Consider the following 23,971-nt stretch of genomic DNA (forward strand, 5'->3'; position numbering starts at 1 on the left):
GAAGTACCAATGCCTCACACAACACCCCGGGGCAGCACAGAGCTCCGGGAGCAGCCGGCTCTTCTCCCGTTCTCCAGTAGCCTGGCATAGCTCCGGGGAGGCTGGGAAGGTTTTGATTATTAACACAGCCAAGCAGCTAATTAAAATAATAAATTAGGGAACAACATTGCAGGGATGACGGGAGCTATAGGGAGCCGTGCAGGAAATGGGAGGGAAGAAAAGCATTTCCTAGGCACCATGTAGGGAAGCCAGGATCACATTATCTTTTTAGGATCAGGGAGGAGGCATAAAAGTGTTGGCATTTTTGGCTCCTGACCCAAAGCTACATCCAAGGGGTCTCCTCTGCCCCATGAGATGGCCCCGATCAAATGCAAGAGGGGGAGGGGGTGGAATCAGGGATGGGGAGACGCTGAAGGATGGGGGGATCAGGTGTGGGTTGAGTGTTGCAGGCCTGGGGGCCAGAGGCACGGTGAAGCTTAGGCACAGGATGTGGGTGTCTAGTGGGGCACTTCTGAAGTCTTGCTTATATCCTTCACAATCTGCATGCCTGCCCACACCATCGTAACATCCCAATTCAGGTGCAACCTTAAACCTTGGGGACATCTTGGGTTCCAAGGAAGCATCAGAGCAGCGGGTCTAAGGCTGTGATTATTGGTCAGTGGTCTCTGCAGATGGGAAGAACACTGGACTTTGAGTCAGAAAACCCAGAATTCACATAAGATTCTGCCAACCACGTGAGCCTCATTTCACCTCTACAAAACAGGGATGGAGACATTAAAGAGTGGTTGTGAGAATCAATGCAGAGTGTAAACTGATTCACGGCCTTCAAATTTTGCAACCATGGCACAGTTGATTGGGAGGCGGGGAGACTGGGTTTAAAGTCTCATCGAGACCCCCAGGCCTGGCTCATGGCCACTGGCACCTGCGTCCTGCCCACGCCAGGGTGGAGGCGGGGGCCGCTCTCACCATCCTGCTGCTCTGGGTTCTGAAACTTTGGACTGTAACCCATTATGGCTGTGAAATAAATTTGGTGGATTGTAACCTGCACTACAAAGCAAAACAAAACAAAATGACACAAGGCAGAAGAGAAAATATCAGAGTGCACTGCACACAGTAAAGGTAAGCTTGGCTTTATGAACAATTCTTCACATAGTCATTGCTTATGCTTATGTCTGTTTCTTACATGGATCATGATCCCCAAAGTCTTAAAGCCAGTGCTATGAACAGAGAAAGCTCTAACTGATGAGGCATGTCCCTTAGTCTCCTCAAATAGCTACATATTCTAGCTGAGCACCAAGTATGTCAGAAACTATGCTATTTTTCCAAATATTCATCTTTAATTCCTACAGGGCTTGACACTCCCACTGAGTGTCTGAAAAAAGGTGAGACTTGGTAAGATTCAGTGATTTGCCTAACCTTTTAGTCTGCTTAGGCTACGAGGATAAAATACATAGCTGAGTGGCTTAAACCACAGAAATGCATTTCTGTCTCTCACGGTTCTGGAGACTGAAGTCCTAAGCTAAGGTGCTGGCTGATTCAGTGTTGGTAAGGATGCCCTGCCCTGCCCTCCTCATATGGCCTTTCCTCTGTGCATGTTTATAAAGAGAGATCTCTCTCTTCCTCTACTGGTAAGGCCGCCCATCCTATCGGATTAGGATCCCACCCTTCTGATCCCATTTAACCTTAATTACCTCCTAAAGGCCCTATTTCCAAATACAGGGACATTGTGGTTTGGGACTTCAACATATGAATTATCAGGGGTCACAATTCAGTCCACAGCAACTAATGTCCCGTGGCAAATAAATAAGATCTGAATCTGAACCCAAACTTGAGCCTGAGTCTTCCCAGCACGCTCTATTGTCACACTAATCCACAGATGCCCCAAAGACATTGTAGGAGAGTGCAGGACTCGGAGCTGGGGGCCGTGCGCATAGGTTTAGAGGTGAAAGAGAGCTGGGCTCCAGCTCTGGGTCTTTGGGCAAACTGCTCCCCCCTCTGCAAAGTGGGGCTTCTACTAGAGCTGTTCAGGGGTGCAGGGGTACCGGGAAGATTACACAGAATGATGCTTCCACAGAGGAAGCCTCCATAGTAAGTACCATGCATGCTAGGGACTCCGTCACTGATTTGTTCCAAGTGCCTTGCCCAGTACTTGTTAAACACTGCGGATGGAGTTTTTGACTGTTGTTATTGTTGGCCAGAATGCCTGGGTGTCACCATTAGAGGACTTTGTGCAAGATTCTGAACTGGGTGAGCTTGCTCCCTGCCCAAGGATAATGGTGATACCGACCATCATGGTTGGTTGGGGGATCGCAAGAGATAACCCGAGGAAGGTCTTTATCCAGCAGTGACTCACAAGGGGCTAGGCATCATAAACCACCACGAGGAAGGCTTCCTGATCCTCTCTGTGCTGAATTTGGACAGAGTGTGGCAAGGTGATGTATGGGGAGGGAACACTGTTCTGGGGGAGAAAGGAAGTTTGAGTGTTCACCCCAATCATACTCGCAAGAACAACCTGTTGCTGCTGTCTGGGCTCGCTCTCTGTGTCTGCATGGTGGTGCTGGTGGTAGCAAGGGGCTTAGAGGACAGCAGACTGGCTGCTCTCTGAAGACCCTCCCTGGCTCTCGGCATTAGAGTCTTAAGAGGAAGGCAGAAGAGGTGGGAGTGGTGGCCGGTGTAGACAACGGCATTGTTATGTGTCTTAGGAGAGGGGCTCAGGTGTGGGGCCGGCTGCTGGACTCTGGGCTGTGTGTAGTGGGGTGATCCTTCTCTCGAGGGAAGGGGCCCTCCCTGACACGGCCCCCTCCCTAGGGAATTCTGGTAAATTCCCAGGGACTTTGTGCACTGCAAAATGCATGATGTTGTGCTCTGCTGTGGGAGGAGACGGGCCAGCAGTCTGTCCCATATCTACTTCTGAGGACATGGCAGTGGGTCCAGGGGACAATGCCAGGATGCTCCTGGGCTGGAGACTGAGGCCTGGATATCCCTTAACTGACCATCTGTCATAAGGCGGATGAGGCCTGGCTGAATGGGTCCCCGGGAAGCTGGTCCACATCCAGCCAGGCCCCCAGGCAGGGGTATTTTTAACCCAAAGCAGGGAGATCTATATGGGGGAAGCTCCCCCTCACTGGTAGCTGCTCTGGTAACACGCTCGCTGCCCATCTGCCTGTGCTGCCACCCCCACGTCCCTCTCCCTACCACTCCCAAAGGAATGCCAGCACCAAACAGACAGACTCTGAGTCCACTCAGGATGGAGGGGACCCTGAGGGTGGTCACAGGCAGGATGTGCAATGTCAGGGCCCTTCCAAAGATACTCTGCACTGAGTACCTCACAACAGCCTTCGGGCCCTGCCAGCTACTGCCCTCTCTCTTCTCCTGGTGCCCAGCAGGTGGTGTCTACACAGAGTGCCCACTTCCTCACTGCCCCTCACCTCCTGCCACTACTCTCCTCAGAGTACTCTCACCACAGCCACCAGTAAACTCTGTGTGGTCAAACCTGATGGCCACTTTCTGGGCCTTAAAATACTTGATGTGTCTTCTCCCTTTAGCACAGCCCAGCCCTCCCAATCTCCAGCTTCTGTCTCTCCCAGTTTTCCTCCCACGGCTCTGACAGCCTCTCCTCCGCCTTCCCTGGGGAACCACGGGTATCTCCTTGCCTGGGGCTCTCCATGAGTCCCACATCTCAGAAGCTCCTTCAGTCAGGGCAAACAGGGGCCATTGTTGAACCCAGACCCACTCCTGACCATTGGGACGTTTTACATCTCATTCTTGCCTCTCTTCTCAGTCTCCATGCTATCTTTGGGGGTTCTCACCTGTTTCTGTGGCTGTAGCCACCAGCTGGGTGGGAATGATCCAGACCCATAAGCCAACTTCCCATGGAGCATCTCTCCTCAGATGTTTCCTGGCAACTCAGACTCACCGTGCCTACAACTGACCTCGCCATCTGATGCCCAGTAGCTTGTCTTTCTAGTCTACTGCTGAGGTGAAGAGCTTTACCATCTACTCAAGGGTTACATTTTAATCCCCCTCAGCCAGCTAATGACCTAACTTTGCCTCCCAAGTCCCTTGACTCTCTCCAAATATTTGATCCCCACTGTCACCCCCATACTGTAGGTCACCACCATCTCCTGTCCTGATCAGGGCCAAGTCTAGGGGGAGTGTCAACAGTGGTCATCCCTGGATGAGAAGTATTATGGGTTGAGTTGTGTCCCCCCACCAAAAGGTTTGTTGAAGTCCTAACCCCAGCACCTATGAATGGGAAGAACAGTATGGGATGGCAGAGGCAGAGACCGGAATCAGGACATTGCAAGCCTAAGAATGCCAAAAATTGCAGGTCACCACCCGAATTTTGGAAGAGTCAAGGCAAGATTCTACCCAGCCTCTAAGAACAAGCGTGGCCCTGATGACACCTTGATTTTGGACTTCCAGCCTCCAGAGCTGTGAGAGAATAAAGTTCTGTTGTTTGAAACTACTCAGTTCATGATGCCTTGTTACAGCATCTCTAGGGACCTAATGGTGTGAGCTATGGGCAATCTTTATTTTCTTATTTATACTTTTCAGTATTTTAGGGATTATCGGTTGTGGAGACATAGACCTTTATGCTCAGGAAAAACATTCTTAAAAGAAAAAAAAACCCTCACTCAGCAAGAATCCCAAGCACTCTATCGGATTTATCTCTGAGAATCAAAACTATCTACACCCACACAGCTTACTGATCACATCAGCGTGGCTTTATTATTCCACTGTCTTCCTCAATACAGCTTCACTATTCCAGGAATAGTGCTTTCTTGCTCAGGAAGATAAAAGTTGCAAGTAAAAAAAGTTTATTGTTCATTTAAGGAACTTTGCAGAAAACACTTGAACAAACATCAAATTGTTCGACTTTTTAACAGATAGCATCAAATGACTGTCTACTCTCCAAGGCTCTCCAAACCCTGGTCTTGCTGTACCCAACAATCCTAAATTACTGTGTGTCACGATCCTTCAGTGTCTTAACGCACTGCCCCACTTTAGGCAGTTTCATTAGTCTTAATGGAAGACCCTGAAAACATAGATATAACCTATCTTTGCCTTTGCCTTTCTGAGATGTTTCTAAGACTCTGTCAAGGGAGAGCATCGCTTCCCGGGGTAATAAGGAAACTCAGCTCTGTTTTATAAGCAGGTTGATCTGGTGGTATTTTCAGGCTTTCTGCATCTAACATACCCAAAATATTGCATATCGAATGCCCTCTATGTGCAGAGACTGAGCTAAGCACTTAACATATAGTTTTAGAGCATCTGCTAAGCGAACTGTTAAAAGATAAACTGAGGCATATTAAACATTTTAAAAGTTTCTTTGAGCAGAAGTTGCTTCCAACCGGGCAGCATCCAATCTAACAGACAGGAAGGAGCTCTGAGGACCTGCACCAAAGAAAAGACTTTTATACCCAGAAGGGAGCAGGAACAAGGATGTTATATTGGGCAAAAAAGCAGTCTGGCTATTGCAAGGTTACTTTCCCTCAGGGGAAGGCGGGGATCTATCAGGCCGACTACGTAACTAGTGCTCATCAGGCGATTCCCGATTGACTAGTTTAGGATGCCGTTTCTGGGAGAGCTGAGACCGTAATTGACCATAATTAAGTCTCGGTTTGGTGACATGATGGCTTGGTGTAAGTACCTCCATTTGGGGCCTGTTGTCTTGTTTTTAACAAATCCCAAGCGGCTGGAAACGATTCCCCGTTTTGTAGCTGGGGAAAGAGACTCGCTGATGTTAAGTGGCTTGCCGGAGGCCACACCATCAGTAAGCAGCAGAGCCGAGCAAAGCCTGCTTAGCCTCTTAAGCACCCTTCTGCCTCTCCAGAATTCGTGAGATTGTGATACAAAGTACACATATTCCGGTGTCTGGCTACTTGGGGGAACTGATGGTCTTCTGCTCCCAATTACTCCAATAATTGCCTCAAGTGGACAGAACCCGCTCCTCCTGAAAGACCTCCACGGGCAGGCTTCCTGACACGAGTCACTACAGAGGCCATTGCCATCACACCGGCCTCAGGCATGGAGAAAGTTAACCAGGAGAGACAAATGGGCTTCAGTGGAAAACAAGCAATTGTTTCAGGCATGCACATTTCCCACAAAGCCCTGGTGCAACAAGTTAGCTGTGGAGGAAGAGCCGGACCCTTTGTGCAGTGGGCTGGAGCACAACACTCCATGTTGTTCTCATGCATCCTCCATTCAGATGCCACGTGGTAGGACTCCACGCCAACCTGCAGACCAGATTCTTTTCTTCCCCCTCAGCAGCAAATGTACATGTTTGCTTTCAAGTAGGCAGAATTTGCCCATGGGTGGTCTTTGATTTGGAAGAAATCAACCAGAGTGGTGACTCACAACAAAAACAAAGGTGGCTTGACTCACTCCGCTGGGGAGGGGGACGTGTGTGCAAAATTCACTTACCCAGAAGAAGAAGTTAAAGACAAAGAGTAAATACTTCAGGTAGACGAGCAGCCAGTCGTCCTGCTCGGCCTTGTAATGGGCCATGGTTGCTGGGCCTGCAAAGAAGACACATGTGTTGGGGGGTGGCAGACCATGGGGAGCCACTGTCCTCCTCCCAGAGCCAGGACTCCTTACTAGCCCATTTGGCCAGGTGGGTCTGAGGCTGTGGCTATGTAACCTGGAGGAAGGATCAGGGAAATCCAAAGGCTATTGGATGCACAATACAGGTGCACTGAGAAGAATTTTCTAGACCCTTTGGATCTTGGTTTTGCCCTTTTGACCTAAGTCTAACCTACAGGTCTTCCTACAGACTTTGCACTGACCTTGCTGTGTGTTCTGATTCTCTTCTCCTGTCTCATCAGGGTTGCAGGACACAAATTTACCTGTCCTACACATACACATACTCACGCACACTTGGCGTGTGTGCTTGGCCCCGGAGTCTGGCACTCTGCATTACTTGAGCGGGATCTTTTTGTGTGTAGGTGAGGCATGAGCCCCAAATCAGACAGTGCAGGCTGGAGAGAATATCAGCCTCACCCAGTGCACCCTACCTGTCCCCTGCACCTTGACTTTCCCCATGAGGAAGCAGGTCAGCAGGCCTTGTTGTTTGGCAGGCAGACAAGAGCTCTGGAGTCTGACTCCCCGGGTTCAAACCCAGGTCTGTCACAAGATACGTGAGACTTTGGGTGAGTCATTCAACTGCTCATTCCTCAGCATCCTCATCTGTACCAGAAATAATGATACCTATGCTGCAGGCTTGTTTGGAAGATAAAATGTGATCATCTATGTGAGGTGTTTAGCATAGTCCTTGGTACACAGTAAGTGCTCCATAAATGCTAGCTATTATTATTATATGCAGCACGGATTAGAACCCAGGACTCCAGCCCCCAAATTCCTAGCTGTTGCCCTGGAACCACGCTCCCTCTGCTTGTCCTATTGCCCACTGAGGGGCTCTCTGGGAACCATGACGTCAGTGGGGTGACACGTACAGGAGTTTCACTGTGCCTGGTAACCCCATTTGTTTCCCAGTAAGTCTGAACAACAGCCTCTGTAGCTTCCTCTTCCCCTCAGCTCCATTTCCCCCCGGCACCCGCCCATGCTCTACCACGCACAGAGCAGTTGTTCTTTAAGAAACCGGGCCCTTGAGGGGACCTTTCTTATTCTAGAGCTATAAGCAATGGGGCACTGGTTTTGCTCATTTCCATTCTCTTTCTCCCTCATTCTCCATCTCCAGTCAGGCCCTCCCTGCTACCACCCTGCTCCTCTTCCTGGCCGGTGCTGGGCTGAGCCCACACTGTTCTTCCTAAGCTACCACTCTGCCTTTTATTTCAAGCCCATGGGCTCCTAGACAGAGAGAGGAAGAAAGAAAAGAAAAGGTGGCTGTCTTATTTGGGATTTCTATTTGCAGAACTTGAAGAAGGTAATTTAAGACTTTTAGTCTTCTGGTTAAAAAAGGACAAAACCCATTTTTCTCCGATTTTGTCTCAGAGGCAGTGTGGTGGACAAAAATACAGAAGGAGAAAAAAAGGAAGCCTACAAAAAAAAAAGGTGAAAAATGGAGATAGATGGGGTCAGCTGGGCGACTGGAACAGGAGCTATTACACGGCCGTTGTGCAGGTGGCCCTGACAAAAGAGCCTCTGGGCCACTGTGGGCCATTAGTAAATGGACAGCTTGTTTGGGCCCTGGGCTCTCCTGTCTGCATCTCTCCTCCCAACCAGGGCCCGCAGAGCCAGGCTATAGACCCTTCTCTAGACCTGTATACCAAGTGTCAGGACCCGCAAACGAAGGGGCTAGCACCCTCTAAAGGAAAACTGTATTTTTAAAAAAGGAGTTGAGGCAGAAGACAGGATTTAACAAAAAGAAACACATTTCTAACGGTAAAATTTCAGCCATTAGTGGTAGAGAAGATAGAACTGAATACATCAGGGTCAGGGGAAAAAAAAACCTCTGGGCTCATTAATTCAACCTTCTGCAGAGGGAATGAGGAAATTAACATTCGCTAAAGTGACAAGGCTAATTGGTGGTAGCAGTTTCCTATCCCCTCCTGTTCAGGCTTCTTCCTCCACCACATCCCCACTGTATGTAGGGCCCTGTGCTGGGGGTGGCAGAGGCCCCAAAGAACCGGCTTCCCAGCTTAGAGCCAGATGCTTGGATTTGAAAGCTAAACTTGTCATTTATTGGCTGTTTGACCTTGGGTAAGTTACTTAGCGTCTCTGAGCCGCTAACATTTATTGAGCATTTATTATGTGCCAGGCACAGAACTAAGTGCTTTATACGTGTTATCTTGTTCCATCTTTCCAACAGCCCTAGGAAGAAGGGTAATTCCTGGTTTTAAAAGGTAAGGAAACGGAGGCTCACATAGGTTAAATAACCTATCCAAAGTCACACAGCAAGTAAGTGGCAAAGCCAGGAGAGGGTGAGGGGCATCTGACTCAGCCCAAGCTCTTACCCACTGTGCAGTGCTCTTGGGACTCAGGCTGTCAAGGGACGGGACAAAGGGACAGAGATGGCTGGTTTCCTTAATACTTGTTCTCCCCTTCTGCCTTCGGACCAGAATCCCTCAGTTTCAGTGAGCACTGGCCACCTGGAGGAGACATTTCCCAGCATTCCTTCCTGCTAGGTGCAGCCAGGATTGACTGCAGGCAAAAGGCATGGAAGCAGAAGTAGTGTACTAGACTTCTTAGAGGTATTATTTTCGGGGTGTATGCTTCACGTGCATTTGAAAAAAAAAGTAGGGTGCAGAACTCTGTGTGTGTTAGTTAGGCCAAATCTGCTAACAGCACTTTTCACATCTATAGCTTTACTGTATTTGTGTCTGTTGGTTCTCTGATCTGTTGAAAAGGTATACTACAGACCCCCGCCATGACCATGAATTTGTCTATTCTTTGGTTTTGTCCATTTTTGCTGCGTCTATTTTGCAACTGTTTTATGGAGTGCATACAGACTTGGAGTTGTGATATCATCCTGGTAGATCGATCCCTTTGTCATTAATGAATGTCAGTCTTTATCTCTAATGATCAGAAATATCCTTAAAGTGAGGAGGGGGCATGTCTCCCTTCAGTCTTTCCTTCTTCCTGTTGGTTGGAATCCTGATGGGCTGACTACAACTCTTGTAGCCATTTCGAGCTATAAGAGCGATCAGTTTTAAAAAGCCTGGGTCTCAGACACTTTTAGAGCTGTATTACCTTTCTCAGGGAAACAAGCACACACACACACGTTTCCCTCCTTATCGATGCAAAAATGCTCCTTTATCCTAGGCATTCTTCTAACTACTTCCCTAGAAGCTGCTTCCCTTCTCATTTGAAAATATCTACCTGAGTCTCCATTTCCTCCCCTCCCCTGGATCCCTAAGCCACCCTCATCCTGCACTGATGCCGCTCTGGCAGAGGTGAATCCTCTCCCAGCACATGGCACTGTGGCCCAGCCCCTCCCCCTGGCTTCTGGGACCCTCACTCCTCTGTTCGCCAATCCTTCCCCTTGCATGTCAGAAGAAGCCATGCTTCTTCTTCCTCCTCCTCCTCCCTGGGCTCATTCCCCTGCTGCCTCTTAATTGTACTCACTACCTGCCCGTAGGTATCTGTCCCCTGCCCACCATCCCTGCTGCCACTGGTCTGGTTGAGACCTCACCATCTCCTTCTTGGACTTCAGCACTAACTTCTTAAATGTCTCTGGGCGTCTCATCAGCCCGAGCCCCTCGGCCCCTGCCAAGGGACTCTTTCTGAAATGCAAGCCTCATGAAGGATGGCCTCACTGAACACTCTCCTGTGGTTCTGCATCAGCTTCAGGACATTGATTGCCCTTAACTTGACTGCCTAGTGGCCCGGGACAGGTGGATAGGGAGGGTGAGGCAACTACCCTCCTAGGAGTGTGGATACTCCCAGCCCACCTGCCAGGTGGTTCTAGATGGGATTCCTGGCAGACAGACAGCTGCCCTGATGGACACCCCTCTCCAGGACCTTGTTTTCCTCAGTCTCCCCTGTGGTTAGCGAGTAACACGTGGGGACAGTGGCTGGGGGGTGGGGGTAGGAAAGGCCTCTCCTCCAGAGAGGAGAAAAGCAAACACGTGCCATTTGACCTGCCAGGATGGAGGAAGCAGGGCTTCAGAGCCTCCAAGACCATGTTCACAGAACTCCGAGGGGCATCTGAGGATTTGTGGGAAATAGCTTACCTTCCTAAGTGGGTTTTATTTCTGTCTAGAGGATGGGGAATTGGACTTTGTGAACCAATGGCAGGAGGTTTCCCTCAGGGGCCAGAGGCAGAGAGTGGGGGCAGGCAAGGCAGAGATACCTTCCCACCCAGAGGTGGTAGTCACTGTTGGTCATGGGGTCCTGGACTAGCCTGAGTAAAAAGAAGAGGTGACCGTACCTCCTGGAGCCCTGCTCCAGTCAAGCTGATCTCTTCTCTGGCCTCTTACAAGACCTGCTGCCCCTCCCTCCAGCCTTGGCCCCACTGTGCCCTGAATCTGGAGTCCTGGCTCCTTGCTGCCCTCCCACATTCTCCAAGCTCAGCGGGGTCCCCCCTCCCTGAAGATGGCCATCTCTACCTTCCCTCCTGAGACCAGTGCCCAGTGATGGCAGCAACTAGTTTGAGTCTTTTTCAGTGCCCTTTTTTTTTTTTTAATGTTTTCCTACTTATTTTTAAGAGACAGAGCACAAGCAGGGGAGGGGCAGAGAGAGAGGGAGACCCAGAAACTGAAGCACGCTGCAGGCTCCGAGCTGTCAGCACAGAGCCCAACACAGGGCTCAAACTCATGACCTTGAGATCATGACCTGAGCTAAAGTCAGATGCTCGACAGACTGAGCCACCCAGATGCCCCTTTTCAGTGCCTTCTTAATCTTCTAACAAGCTGACTGGTTGGGCCCTGGTGTATCGGCTGAATCTGCTGAGACCGGGCAGCTGAGCCACCCACGGAGGCAGGACACTTCTCCTGCCTCTGCCCCTTCCTTGCTGCCTGCACTTTGGCAGGTTGCATCCCCTCTTGGCTGTATGTTTTCCTACCCATAAGGCAGGCAAGTGTCAGGAAGCCACAAGGCGGGCAAGTAGGTAGCTAATGATCTAATGTGCCCATGACTGAGGGAGGGATTTTTCAGAATATTGGACTTTCAGTGCTAAACCTGGACCACCCCCAGCAAGTCAGGATGTCAGGTCACCCTACTCCCAGATGCTGTTGCTGGTCTGAGGGCCACTTTGGATCAGTGTTCTTTAAAGCCCCTACGAGTTCTGGAAGTCCATACCCCTGCACTAAGACCATCCTTTGCATCTGAATAGACATAGCTGAGTGGGTACGGGTGGAGCGCGGGGTGGGCACACCCTCTCACACAAAATCCACATTTAGGACGTGTTCCCGTTGAGATGTCAGAGACTTCCCAGACAGCCTGCTAATGCAGCTTCAGGGTGCCTGTCCCTCCAGGCCCAGGCTCTGAGTACAGAACAAAGCTGGCATTCAAGGGCAGCCAGAGGCCTGGGGGCTGCTAATAGCACAGTCAGGACCCACACCACAGGATTCTCAGAAAAGCAACCGCAAATGCCTTGATGGTGAAGTGACAGATTTGGGGGACTTTCATCAGGCCGGATGTGTAACGTCCCGGGCCATGAGAACTGGGGATTATTATCTCTTCTACTGCCAGCCCCCCAAGTGAATGAGTCTCAAAGTGCAGAGAGGATGAGAGATATGTACAAAGAGCCCAGTGGGCTGGCCAGATGTGTGGGAACTCACGCTGTGCAGGGCAAGGCTCAGCCAGGGTGAGCACCAGAGTCGGGGGCAGAATGGATCCCCTGGGTGGTGGGTGAGGGAAGAGCTGAGTCCTTTAATGGTGAGGGGAGGCAGGAGGTGTGGAGTGCTTGGGGGCAGACTGTACAAATCCCAGGTAAGTACGGAGGCACTGTTGGTCCCTGGGCCAGCTGCATCCTTCAATCATTCAACAAACGTGCACTGAGTCCCCACTATGTGCCAAGAGCTGTACTCAGAATCACTGGAGTTAGTCCAGGGGTGGGGCACAGGCATGTAGATCACCTCTACATCCTGAGGGTGGCACAGAGGAAGTGGCAGTAATTCTGCCACAATGGGATGGGCAGGTGAGGGGGCATTTAATCTGGTCTTTGAGGACCAGTAGAGTCCCTGCAGGCAGAACAGGAAGGAAGGCTGCTCAGGCAGAGAGGATGCTGTGAGCAGAGGCCTGGAGGTATGGCTGGGCACCGTGGCTGCAGAAAGGCCAGCAAATCAGGTTAGGGGCCTGGGGACAATCTTGCTGGCCACACTTAGTTGTGACTTTTCCCATTTCCCTATACTCTTTACTCCTGGGATGTCAGGGGCCTCTTCTCTGCTCCCATTCAAAAAAGCTCATGTTTGGGGGTGCCTTGACTCTTCATTTCCTAAGGGGTGAGCACCTCATATCTGAGGTCAGGGAGGGGGCTCCCGGGGAGCTTAGTGATTCTAAAATAAAAACAAAACCAGTGTGTGTTTGCTATGGAAAAACCAGACCCCACCCCACCCCTACCCCTTCCTCTAAGTAAGTGCCAGTTTCCACTTCTGGGTTCTTGGCCAACGAGTGACCATGCCTGCAATGATGGGCAAAAGCAGTTGGAAAGGAAAAAAAACAATCTAAGTGGTTGAATTTATAACTTAATGTGGGCTCCTAATAAAGCTGGTTGCAGCCCTGCATAGCGTGATTCCTTCCCCTGCATAGACAGCTTTGTCCTTCTTTGTCTTTTCCTTCTCTTCTTGTAATTTCCACTTGCCTGACCCATTCCTGGTGGGTGGAAAGTCCCTCTGAAGCAGTCAGGAAAGTGGGATTTTCTCCGACCTTCCAAATGGGTCAGCTGAAAAGTGCCAAAAGGATCCCTGGGGCGGGGATGGGGAAGGAACTAGTGGTGGGGGTGATCACACTGTGGCCAAAGTCACAGTGCAGATGAGTGGCAGGGCAGGGACCTGGTCTCCTATCTCCATGGCCACCAACAAATTTTGATTGGCTGATATAATAATAATAATAATAATAATAATAAAAAATTTCCTAAATGCTAACCACATGCTAGACAACTGAGCTAAGTGCTATATGTGCAGTAATTTACTACTTAAAACTATCCCATAATGGTGTGACTATCCCTTTTCCAGAAGAGGAAGGCACAGAACTGGGAAGTGGAGAGACATGGGCAGGGTGGGTGCAGATGTTTTACTTTTATCTGGGCGGTTCCAGTTCTGGCTTCTGGTTAAGTTCTCTCAGCTTGGTGGCCTCTGGTGGAAGCTAAAAATGAGGGAAGCTTCCAGGGGCCAAGACCCCAGGCACGGGCCGCAGGAGGAGGTGGTGGGGCCAGTGTTCCTGGGTCGGGAGAAGCAGCTGTCACTATCAAGATACCAAACTACTTAGGGGAACCCTCCGGGGGGGCCCACCTTCTTCTCCCTGGTCCTCCTTCTCCTCAACTTTGAGGCTGGGGATCCAGCAGCTGCTAGTGCTACCGTGAGGCATGGGCTGGCCTGGGGCCTCTGGGCTACTGCTGGTGTTTCATTTATATCACTGTATTTGTTGTGTGCAGGTAAATGAATGTGGGCAACTTTTCCGGACCAAACTTAAGGTTTGATTGCTAACTATAGTGCCATGTGGATGGTGCTGTAGGTGGAACCTGAATTAAAATCCTAGCACCAAGAAGTCTTAGTCTTTATGCTCTGAGAGATACGTTTTCCTAAGTACATGGGTTATTTTTTACTTCATTTGAAAGTGCCAACATGCATTACATGGATCAGACAGGGCTCCACTCATACACTGAGGCAAACGGTTTGGCTTTTTCCTTGTTCTCCACGTTTATACATAAATGGAGTTTTTGGACTCTGTGTGTAGATGGGTGTCATCCTTTGCTATGTGTTTCCTGCGTCTTTTTGTAAACTGCAGCCTGACCCATGAAATGAGGACCTCCTTAGTGCTTCTGAGAAGAGTCAATGAGCAAATAAAAATAGTACTAGTCAGCAGTTTAGAAGACTGGGTGTGAATACCAGCTGTCACCGACAGCAGTGTGACTCTGGGCCTCAGCTTCCTCCTCTGTAAAATGGACCTGATGCTAGTCTAGCTTTGTCTCTCTTGCAGGGTGGCTGTGAGGATCCAACAGGATGGTGAATTCACAAGAACTGTGTGCACTGTAATTTTACAGCCTCAGTGCCATACAAGAGCAAAGGAATTATTACAACCAACTCCCTGAGAATTTCTCAATGAAGGACAATGTATGGGTAACCCTACAGAATATATCAGCCAGAGACCAGGTGTCTGATAGCCGGAGACAGAGTTTCACAGTTTCTGTACCTAAACCCATCCACCTGCTAGTAGACTCTACGTAGACAACTGTGACAGGAGACCCTGTTCCCAGGTGACATGAGGAATCCACTACAGAAAAGTCAGGACCTAACTTTAACAGAGTAGATTGGTTCCGACAGGAAAGGCACTTTAAAAGAAGGGGGATACAAATATTAATACGATTTAACTAAGGTTAATGTTAAGATAAGCCTCAAAATCATGAGAACCTACCAAATAACCAGTGATGGAAGGAGACAGGGTAAGAATTATAGAGAATTACGTTCTCTGTAGAAGTATAGAGGAATCAATTTGGGATTATACATTGGAAGGCTACGGATAGTTGTAGGGGACCTTTTCCAAAGGTGATCCTGGAAACAGCCCGTTGACACCAGATCAGTTCCCTGGGTTTCCACTTGCCAAGGTTAAGTCTGAACTTATGAAAATATATTGAGATATTATTTTTCCTCATCTTCTTTTATCATTCACCAACATCTTACTTTCTAAGCTCTGTTTTACCCAACATGTCCCGAAAATGCAATTTTTATATAAGCTCCTGATGGATGGGTTTGCTGAAGGTCAATGCTCCTACATTGACCACCTGAAATTTTCAGTTTGAAAGTATGACAAAAATCACTTTAGTTAGAGAAGTCTTTCTTAGAAGGCAGATATAGTTAAATGTTATTCCTTATCTGTATTTTAGTGAATTTGTTGTATCGATGACTTCCTATTTTTCTAAACTTAAAATGGAAGTTTAACAAATATAAAGTGCAGAGATCTTAGTTGTACAGCCTTTTGATCTTTTTCAAGGTGCATACATACATTGAAGGCTATGTATTTCCCACTGAGTACTGCTTTGGCTGCTTTCTGCACATTTACACATGTGGTAATTTCACTATTTTTAAAAAAATATTTATTTATTTTGAGAGAGAGAGAGAGCACGAGACAGGGAGAGGCAGAAAGAGAGGGAGAGAGAGAATTCCAAGCAGTCTCTGTGCCATCAGTGCAGAGCCCAATGCGGGGCTCAAACTCACCAACTGAGATCATGACCTGAGCTGAAATCAAGATCGGATGCTTAGTGGACTGAATGACTCAGGTGCCCTGGTATTTTCATTACTCTCTCCAGGGCTTGCTTGCTTGCTTTCTTTCTTTCTTTCTTTCTTTCTAAATTATTTATTGATTTTATTTTTAGGGAGGAGAGAGGGAGAGTGCACACATGAACAGGAGAGGGGCGGGGGGGGGGGGAGGGGGAGGGGGAGAGGGAGAGGGGGAGGGAGGGAGGGAGGGAGGGAGGGAGAGAGAGAGAGAGAGAGAGAGAGAGAGAGAGAGAGAGAAATATCCCAAGCAGGCTCCATGCTCAGTGTGGAGCCTGACCCGGGTCTTTTTTTTTTTTTTAATTTTTTTTTTTTAACGTTTATTTTTGAGACAGAGAGAGACAGAGTATGAACAGGGGAGGGGCAGAGAGAGAGGGAGACACAGAATCTGAAACAGGCTCCAGGCTCTGAGCTGTCGGCACAGAGCCCGACACGGGGCTCGAACCCACGGACCATGAGATCATGACCTGAGCCGAAGTCGGACGCTTAACCGACCAAGCCACCCAGGCGCCCCTGACCCGGGTCTTGATCCCACGACCCTAGGATCATGACCTGAGCCAAAATCAATCGTTGGCCGCTAAAATGACTAAGCCACCCAGGTGCCCCCTCTACATCATCCCCTCTTTCCCCTAGTCTTTCAGCTCCAGCCTCAGGTGAGGAATACAGACCTATGCCCAGAGTATGCCACGGTAGAAAATCACCCAAACAAGGCTCAGAGACGGGCCAGCCCCTGCTGATGGGAAACACCTGGCACGTAGTCAGGCACTTCCTTGTGGAGTCAGACCTCACCAGAAACGGCAGCAGGACGGGCAGCTTCGATAGGTTTTGAAGGCAAGCGTGCAGTTAGCCCCTTCTCCAAACAGCACACAGTCTTTTCCTTGCCTTTGCTCCAGCCCTTGAAGATGGCCATCCAGCAGAGGCTGGGAGAGCCTGGGGCCCCGAGGCCCACCCCAGCAGGACCTCGTGCAAGCATGGCTTCCTTCCTTCCTTCCCCCAGTACAACGCTCCGCGGCAGGGCGGCTGAACTGTTAGAGCATGCAAGCACCTAAAAGGAGCTCATTACATAAACAAATACCTGATCCCAGGGAGGCAAGTCATTCTGCCTGTGTTTCAGGGCCTTGAGAAGCCACCTCTGGCCCCAGCATCTCCTAGAGTCCTGGCCAGCAGTCAGAAGCCCCACCCCTCCGGCAGTGTCAGCCCCTCATCTGGGCCAGGTCGCTCATTTAACTGTCTCAGGTGTACCTACTTTATAACTGAAGATGCTGAGCCTCTTCTGGCAGACCCAGGGACTCATCACTGGTGTTGCTGGTCTGGGCTTTCATCAGGCTTTGAGGAAAGAAAAAAAAAATCGCCTCCACCCAGAGTCAATTTCTCTGTCCAAGCTTTGGTACGTGGAGCACTGAGACACCTCCTGAGAAGCCTCTCATAGCAAGGATGGATGTTCAGAGGTGGCCCACTCAGGGTAACCTCAGGATCTACAGGGTAAAGAGCAAGGGCAGGAGGAAGACCCCAGAGCCCAGGGTGTTGGGGTTCAGGGGGGTGACAACAACAGGGCAGCCACATCACTCAACTCCAGGGGGAGGTGTACACATCAGAGGCCCGTGAGCGGCTGCCCCTGGAGTTGTGCACTGCACGGCACGGTCTAGGCGGGTGCATGCAGCTGCCTTGGCAAGCTCATTTCTTCCTTCTCTGTCTCATTCCTTGCCAAGACTTGGTGCCTCGGGTGAAATCTTGACTTTTACTGGAAGTTTACAAATAGGGACTGGGTAGCACAATATATAGTGGGTGAGCAAATAAGATAGGTGTGTGTCTAAGGGGTGGGCTGCCCAAACCCACTGGGGGTGGGCAGACATTTGGGGGCTGGTACAACTGACAACCCCCACCCCCATATACCTTTTTAAACATATAAGCCTTAACTTTGATATGCAGGTAGATATCCCCCTCTCTTCTGGAGGATAGTGGATTAAAACTGATTGCAGATAAGCCAAGGCTGCTAGTGGTTTATCAAAAGTTGTTCTCTCCTCTTCCCATCATAATGGAGTTGCAGGTGGGTACAGGGACACCTAACTAGCAACCACATTTCGCAGACCTCTCAGCAGCTAGATCTGGCTGAGTACTAGTCCTTGACAACGGAATGTGAGTGGAAGTGCCACTTCCAGGCTTGCCCCTACACATCTCTACAATCTGTCCCCTGAGAGTGGGACCACAGATGTGCCCGAAATCTAGCTTCCACCACACAAGGACAGCACCCCAGAGCACTGCTTCTCTAACTTTCAGGCACATTAGAATCACCTTGAGGGCGTTCACAGTCACAGGTAGTTCAGCTCCAGCCCCAGAGATTCTGACCCAGTAGATCTGGGGTAGTGCCGGAGAATTTGCATTTCCAACAAATTTCTGGGGGATACTGATGCTGCTGGTCTGGGGACTGCCCTGGAGACCACACACTGCCCTTAGGGATGGTAGAGAAATAAGAGAGCAGAACCTGGATCCACGTATGACTATGTGGAGCACAACAGCTTGTCTGCCCTGGACTGTTACAAGAAAGAAGAAGAAACTTTTTTGTCCTGTTGGGTCTCTAACTGAATCATATCTCCAAGAGTCAGAGTCTTCTTTGCACAATGTCCCACTCAAACAGAAGGCAAAAATAGGTCCTCTGTAGCTCCATCTGTAAGGGCAACAAGTTGGTCCTCACCTAGACCGGTGCACAGAGCCAGGATACAACCGCGGGTGGGAGGCTCCGAAGCCCAATCTGGTTGCCACGCACGCTATCTCCCAAGTCCTACGATAACGTGCATCCTGTCTCCTTCTCAAGTTATTGCCAGACCCTTCTTCTCCTGGCCACCAAGGCCTGAAGCTTCATTTCCCCGTCTGGTTGTTCTGCAGCCTACCACAGTCTGGCTGCCCCTACCACTCTACTCAACCCAAAGTCACTTTTTTTTTTTTAAGTTTTATTTATTTATTTTGAGAGAGGGAGGGAGGGAGAGAAAGAGAATCCCAAGCAGGCTCCACGCTGTAAGCACAGAGCCTAACATGGGGCTCGGACTCACAAACTGTGAGGTCATGACCTGAGCTGAAATCAAGAGTCAGACGCTCAACTGACTGAGCCACCCAGGTGCCCGGTGTCTCTTCAACCCCACTCACGCCCGGCTCCACCTACGTCTCACAAGCTGATGACTCTCAGGAGCCTGCTGAGGCTTAGGCTCACTCATGTGGCCACGAGTCCCTGACTGCTAGCCTGTCTAAAACTAAGCCAGGATGTCCCCCACAAACCCAGCCATCCTGCATCCCTAAGCGTAATGACGTTCCCACCCTCCCGCCACCCAGTGCACTATCTTCAGGATTATGTCCCACTTCTCCCTCTTTTTCAGTGTCACCACCTCCCACCCCAACACATACTACTTCACCAAGCTGTCCCCCTTCTGCAGGCTCCTCCATCAACTCTTAGGAATCGATTCATTCTGATCTTCTCACTGTTACCACCCCACTGCAGGCCTACCCTTTGTCTACTGTTGCAGTGGTCAGGGTGCACATATCTGTGTTCCCTTCTGAGATTAACTAATTAATCAGTCTATTCATTCACTGAACATTTGAGGCCTTGCTATGTGATGCAATGGGCCAGAGATCAAAGAGCTCACAGCTGGGGAGACAGCCGCATCCAACACTATGCATGGAGTTCAGAGAGAAAAAAGTCTGTCCAGGTGTGCAGAGGAGGAACTACTGGCAAGAGTTCAAGGACAAGTGGAAATTCAGCAAAGATGGTGACAAAGCAGCCATTTGCCAGGCTCAAGATTCTGGACTTCATTATGAAAGCAATGGGCACCACCGGACCCTCTGGTCCAGGGAATGACAGAATTAGAGTCACTACTTATGAGGTTAGAGTAAATAAACCCAAATGGTTTCACAGGTTATAAACCAGATCCTGGGGTTGGGGAACAAGCATTCCTTTAAATGAATTTTAAAATCCCCCATGGAGCCCAGGCATCTGAAGGGAGAACCAAGCCTGTGTCTGGTTGATTTGCGGTGGCTCTGTAAGGCCGCGGTGGAAAGGATGTCATCTAAGACAGTCAAGGGTAGGCCAGGCCGGCTCCTTGTCAGTCCAAGGCAGCTGGGCCAGGCTACCTCACTGCACCCACCAGTGGACCAGGCTAGGGGAGCAGAGGAGCCGATGGTGAAGCAAAACCCTAAACCCAATAAGGAAAATCACTGCCTCTCTCCACAAAGACCACAGGGTTTTAATTTTGACACATTAGGTCTCAGAAACACCTTCAAAAATTAAAAATGCATTGCCTAATATGCATTGCACTGCTCCCTCTAAAAACCAGCTTCATAATAGTGAAGAATACAGTCTATAATTTTTCCCATACTCTGAGATGGATCTGTATTATAATTTCCCCAGTTTTTGTGAACAAATAGATGTAGGACTTCCACCCGGAAAGAGCTGCTCTTTTCATCACCCATGTGGAGACATGTTCTTGAGGCTCTGTCCTGGCAGGGGCTGTTTGGTCATCACCCCCTATGGGAAGGCTGACACTTGGCATGAGGGGGATTTGGCTGGGGAGAGTGTGTGTTCCTGGAGCCCGGGGGGGACAGGCATGAAGGGCAGTCCTCTTTTCCCATGGCTCCCAAACAAAGGGGGAACTGCCAAAGGGATGCTAGGAATGTCTGCTGATGGTATTTACGGAGGTGGGGGGATGGCAGACAGGCAGAAGCCCAGGTGTGTGGGGAGGGGGAGTTTAAGTCAGGATTTCCCTCACTACTTGCCAGCACCTTGGACAGCACCTGCATGTCTCATGCCTCAGTTTCTTTATGATGAACTTGGTGTTCTAGCAGTACATGCTTTCAAACAAGTTTGTATGTAGAACCTAACATATAAAACAGATAAGGTGTGTAGCTTCTCTGGCTGAAGGGGTGTGCTAAGTCCCCTTCTCCGCCCGCCCCCCCTTCAAGCCCATTTGAACAGTGTCTCCCCCTCCCTTACTCCCCCTGAAGCTGGAACCATGCAAGAAACCCAGCTCTAGCACTCTAGGAGACCAAGATGCAGGCATTAGGTTTTTTATTCTTTAATTTCATATTGTTCTCCACACTTGTCCCCAGTCAAAATAAGCAAGGGGAGAGCTGTTGGGGCCTACCTCATAGAAATCTACTTCCTATATCATAGACTTACAAGCTATTTTAAGAACTGAAAGTGACCTCTGAGATTATCTGAGAAACTCTTCATTTCATCAGTGGTTCATCTTCTCCTGACCCGCACCTGGCCCCAATTCTATCCCATTTTTTCCCTTTTTTTATTGTGGTAAAACAGACGTAACATAAAATTTACCATTATAGCCATTTTAAAGTGTACAATTCCGTGTCATTAAGGGAATCCGCCACTATCTAGTTCAGGACTTTTCATCACTCCAAATGGAAAACTTGTACCCATTAAGCAGCCACTCCCTACTTCCCTTCCCCCCAACTTCTGGAAACCTCTAATGAGCTTCTCTAAGGATTTGCCTACTCTGATTACTCCATATCAACAGAATTATGCAATATGTGATTTTCTGTGTCTGGCTTCTCTCACTTTGCATAACATCTTCAAGGTTCATCCATGCTCTAGCACGTATTAGTACTTTATTCTTTGTTACAGCTGAGTAACGTTCACTTGTGTGTATAGAGCACCTTTTGCTTACCCATTCATCTGTCCATAGACATTTGGGTTGTTTCCACATTTTGGCTATAGTGAATAGAGCTGGTGTGAACATTCATGCACACGTTTTTGTCTGGACACCTGTTTTCAATTCCTCTGGGTAATGCCCAGGCATACGATTGCTGGGTCATGTGTGTAACTCACTGAGGCATTGCTGAATTTTCTTCCATAGCCCCACCTCATTTTTCCAATATGGCATCTGTCCTGGGCAAATGGGCCCAAGCCTCCTGGAGAACGGCAGCAGCCCTGTATGTGGGCATGTGGTTGGTTATTTCTGTCCTCTCCAGGCTTTAGCTCACTGTTTGCTTGCACAGATGATGGGAATGATAATGATAATAATGATGACATAATTGTTATACTACTTCTCACAGTAACTAAGAAGCGGACAATCTTAAGATCCCCATTTCACAGATGGAAATTCAAAAACATACAGCCTTGTTTGAAATACAGGTCTACCTCTCATCCACAACCTGTGCTGCCCTAGAGGAGCCTTTCCTTCCCCCTCCCCCACCAGCCTCCAGACAGTCTGGAGATACCTCCTGCCAGGCTCCTGGTGCCTGCCTCCCAGGAGCATGCCCTAGTCTGGCTCCCGCCAGGCCATTTCATGAGCTGGGCTGCTTTCCAGTTTCTGCCACTGCATCAGGCTTCTCTGATTAGTGCCCAGCCCCTAGCTGCTGATGAGAACACCTGTGGCCAAGAGGCTTCTGGCACAGCTGAGAAGCCTCTCAGCTAGGGCCCCAGGGACACTGGGGCATGATGACTGATCCTGGCTTCCTCTCCCCTCTCTGCAAGGCAGGTCCCTGTATGTGTGGGGTCATACTGCCCATGACAGCTTTCCAGACCCTGTATATAGCCCAGGAAACTGAACCTGGGCTGGTCTTTGGAGGCTGCACCTGGGCCTTGGGGTCTGAGGCCATGTGACTACAGGAAGGCCAAAAGGCTGCCAACTATAGACAGACCCTGGGCAGGAGGCCAGCCAGTGCTGCCCTCTCTGCTCAGTTCTGCTCTGCTGTCTCAGGCACAGAGTTGGGATGGAAGCAGCAGGTCTCCCCTGTCACCCCAACATCTGCCCACAGGTGGCCCAGTCAACAGCCAGGTGCAGGGGCCTGACAGAAATTGGAGAAGGCCAGAGGGTTGGGTGGTCATGACTCTGAGGGCAGAGGGAGAAACTTCCAAACATCTACAGTCCCCAGTGAGCCAGACAGAAATGGGAGGCACTCTGGAGGCCCCGCAGGCCTCCCAAGCTTGGATTTAGGGCTCAGACTGGAGCTGGAGCCCCAGGGGTTATCTGTTCTTAGGCACCAGGATGTGCTTTCTCTGTTGTGTGTGTATGAGGTTGAGAGGGGTATAAGACTCGAAGCAGTCTAGAGCATGTGGGAGGCACTCCGGGCCCCAAATCAGTGATGACCCTGGCTCTCAGACTCAACAAGGACTCCCACCAGGCTTGACTCATGGGACCAGGGTCCTCATGTGCTGGCCCCCTCTGCTGCCCCCTTCCCCAGGGTGGGATCCCCAGCTGAGTGCAAATTGCCCAGAACAACCTCCTCCCTACTCCCCAGCTGCAGCAGCTGCTCACTTAACCAGAGTCTCCGAGAGATGGTTGGGAAATGACACTGGTCTGAGCCCACTGAGCACACCTGTGGGCTTCAGGGTGGGGGTGGTGGTGGTCCTTGTGGGGCAGCTTATGCATGATCCTGAGTGCAAGCATGAAGGGGGCTTTTATCCCCTCCACCATCCCTGGTGGTAGGAGGAGGGGGCTGGGGAGTGAAGGTGGATGTGAACCTGGCTCCCTGGTGCTTTCTTTGCCTGTCACATGTATGGAGGGAAAAGTACTGTCACTCTTACCAGCTGTGTGAACTTGGGCAGGGCCTCCTATGTACCTGAGCCAGTTTCTTCCCCTGTCCTGTGGAGATGAGAAGGCAAGGACCCAGAAAAAGTGACCTTGAAGGCCAGTCAGCACTGGTTGAGTGTGCGGCCTGCTTCCTCCTGACCCCCCCAGCAGTAGAGGCCTCCACCAAGGGGAAGAGGGTAGTCTGAATGCTCTGTTCTCTGGCAGGGATCAGCCAGGCTAGAGGAGAGATGCTCTGGGCTGGAAGGAGGAGGACCCCTCAAGAAGCCTTCATTATGGTGCACATTACTTTGGCTTAAGTACATTCACAACCTGCTCGTTGGGAACCAGAAAGGCACAGACACTCCCTTCCAGGCAGCAGGAAATGGGGGGGGGGGCCTGAATGACATAAAAACTTGTCCCATTTCCCAGAGAGTAGGATTTGTACAATTTCTCATTTGCTTTCAAAATAGGGCCTGTCTTGTCTTTGGAGCAGGACACCATGGCTTAGCTGTGTAAGTCTAAAAAACCTTTCCTTCCAAGGGGTTCTAAGTTGGAGGCCCCTGAAATCATATGAAAAAATTTTTTTTTCTTTTTTACCATTTATATGCTGGAGTTCCA

The 23,971-nt window shown here is 49.8% G+C and overlaps 1 protein-coding gene across 1 annotated transcript in view; it reads right to left on the bottom strand.

The window, feature by feature from the left end:
* TSPAN11 (tetraspanin 11) overlaps positions 1-23,971 on the bottom strand; it is a 73,513-nt gene that overhangs the window by 38,413 nt on the left and 11,129 nt on the right. The window contains exon 2 of the mRNA XM_042991588.1: positions 6,427-6,521. Coding sequence (XP_042847522.1) covers positions 6,427-6,510 — 84 coding nt within the window. The 5' untranslated portion in view covers positions 6,511-6,521. The remainder of the gene's footprint in view (positions 1-6,426; positions 6,522-23,971) is intronic.

This window comes from Panthera tigris, chromosome B4, assembly GCF_018350195.1.
Source record: "Panthera tigris isolate Pti1 chromosome B4, P.tigris_Pti1_mat1.1, whole genome shotgun sequence".
Classification (NCBI taxonomy): domain Eukaryota; kingdom Metazoa; phylum Chordata; class Mammalia; order Carnivora; family Felidae; genus Panthera; species Panthera tigris.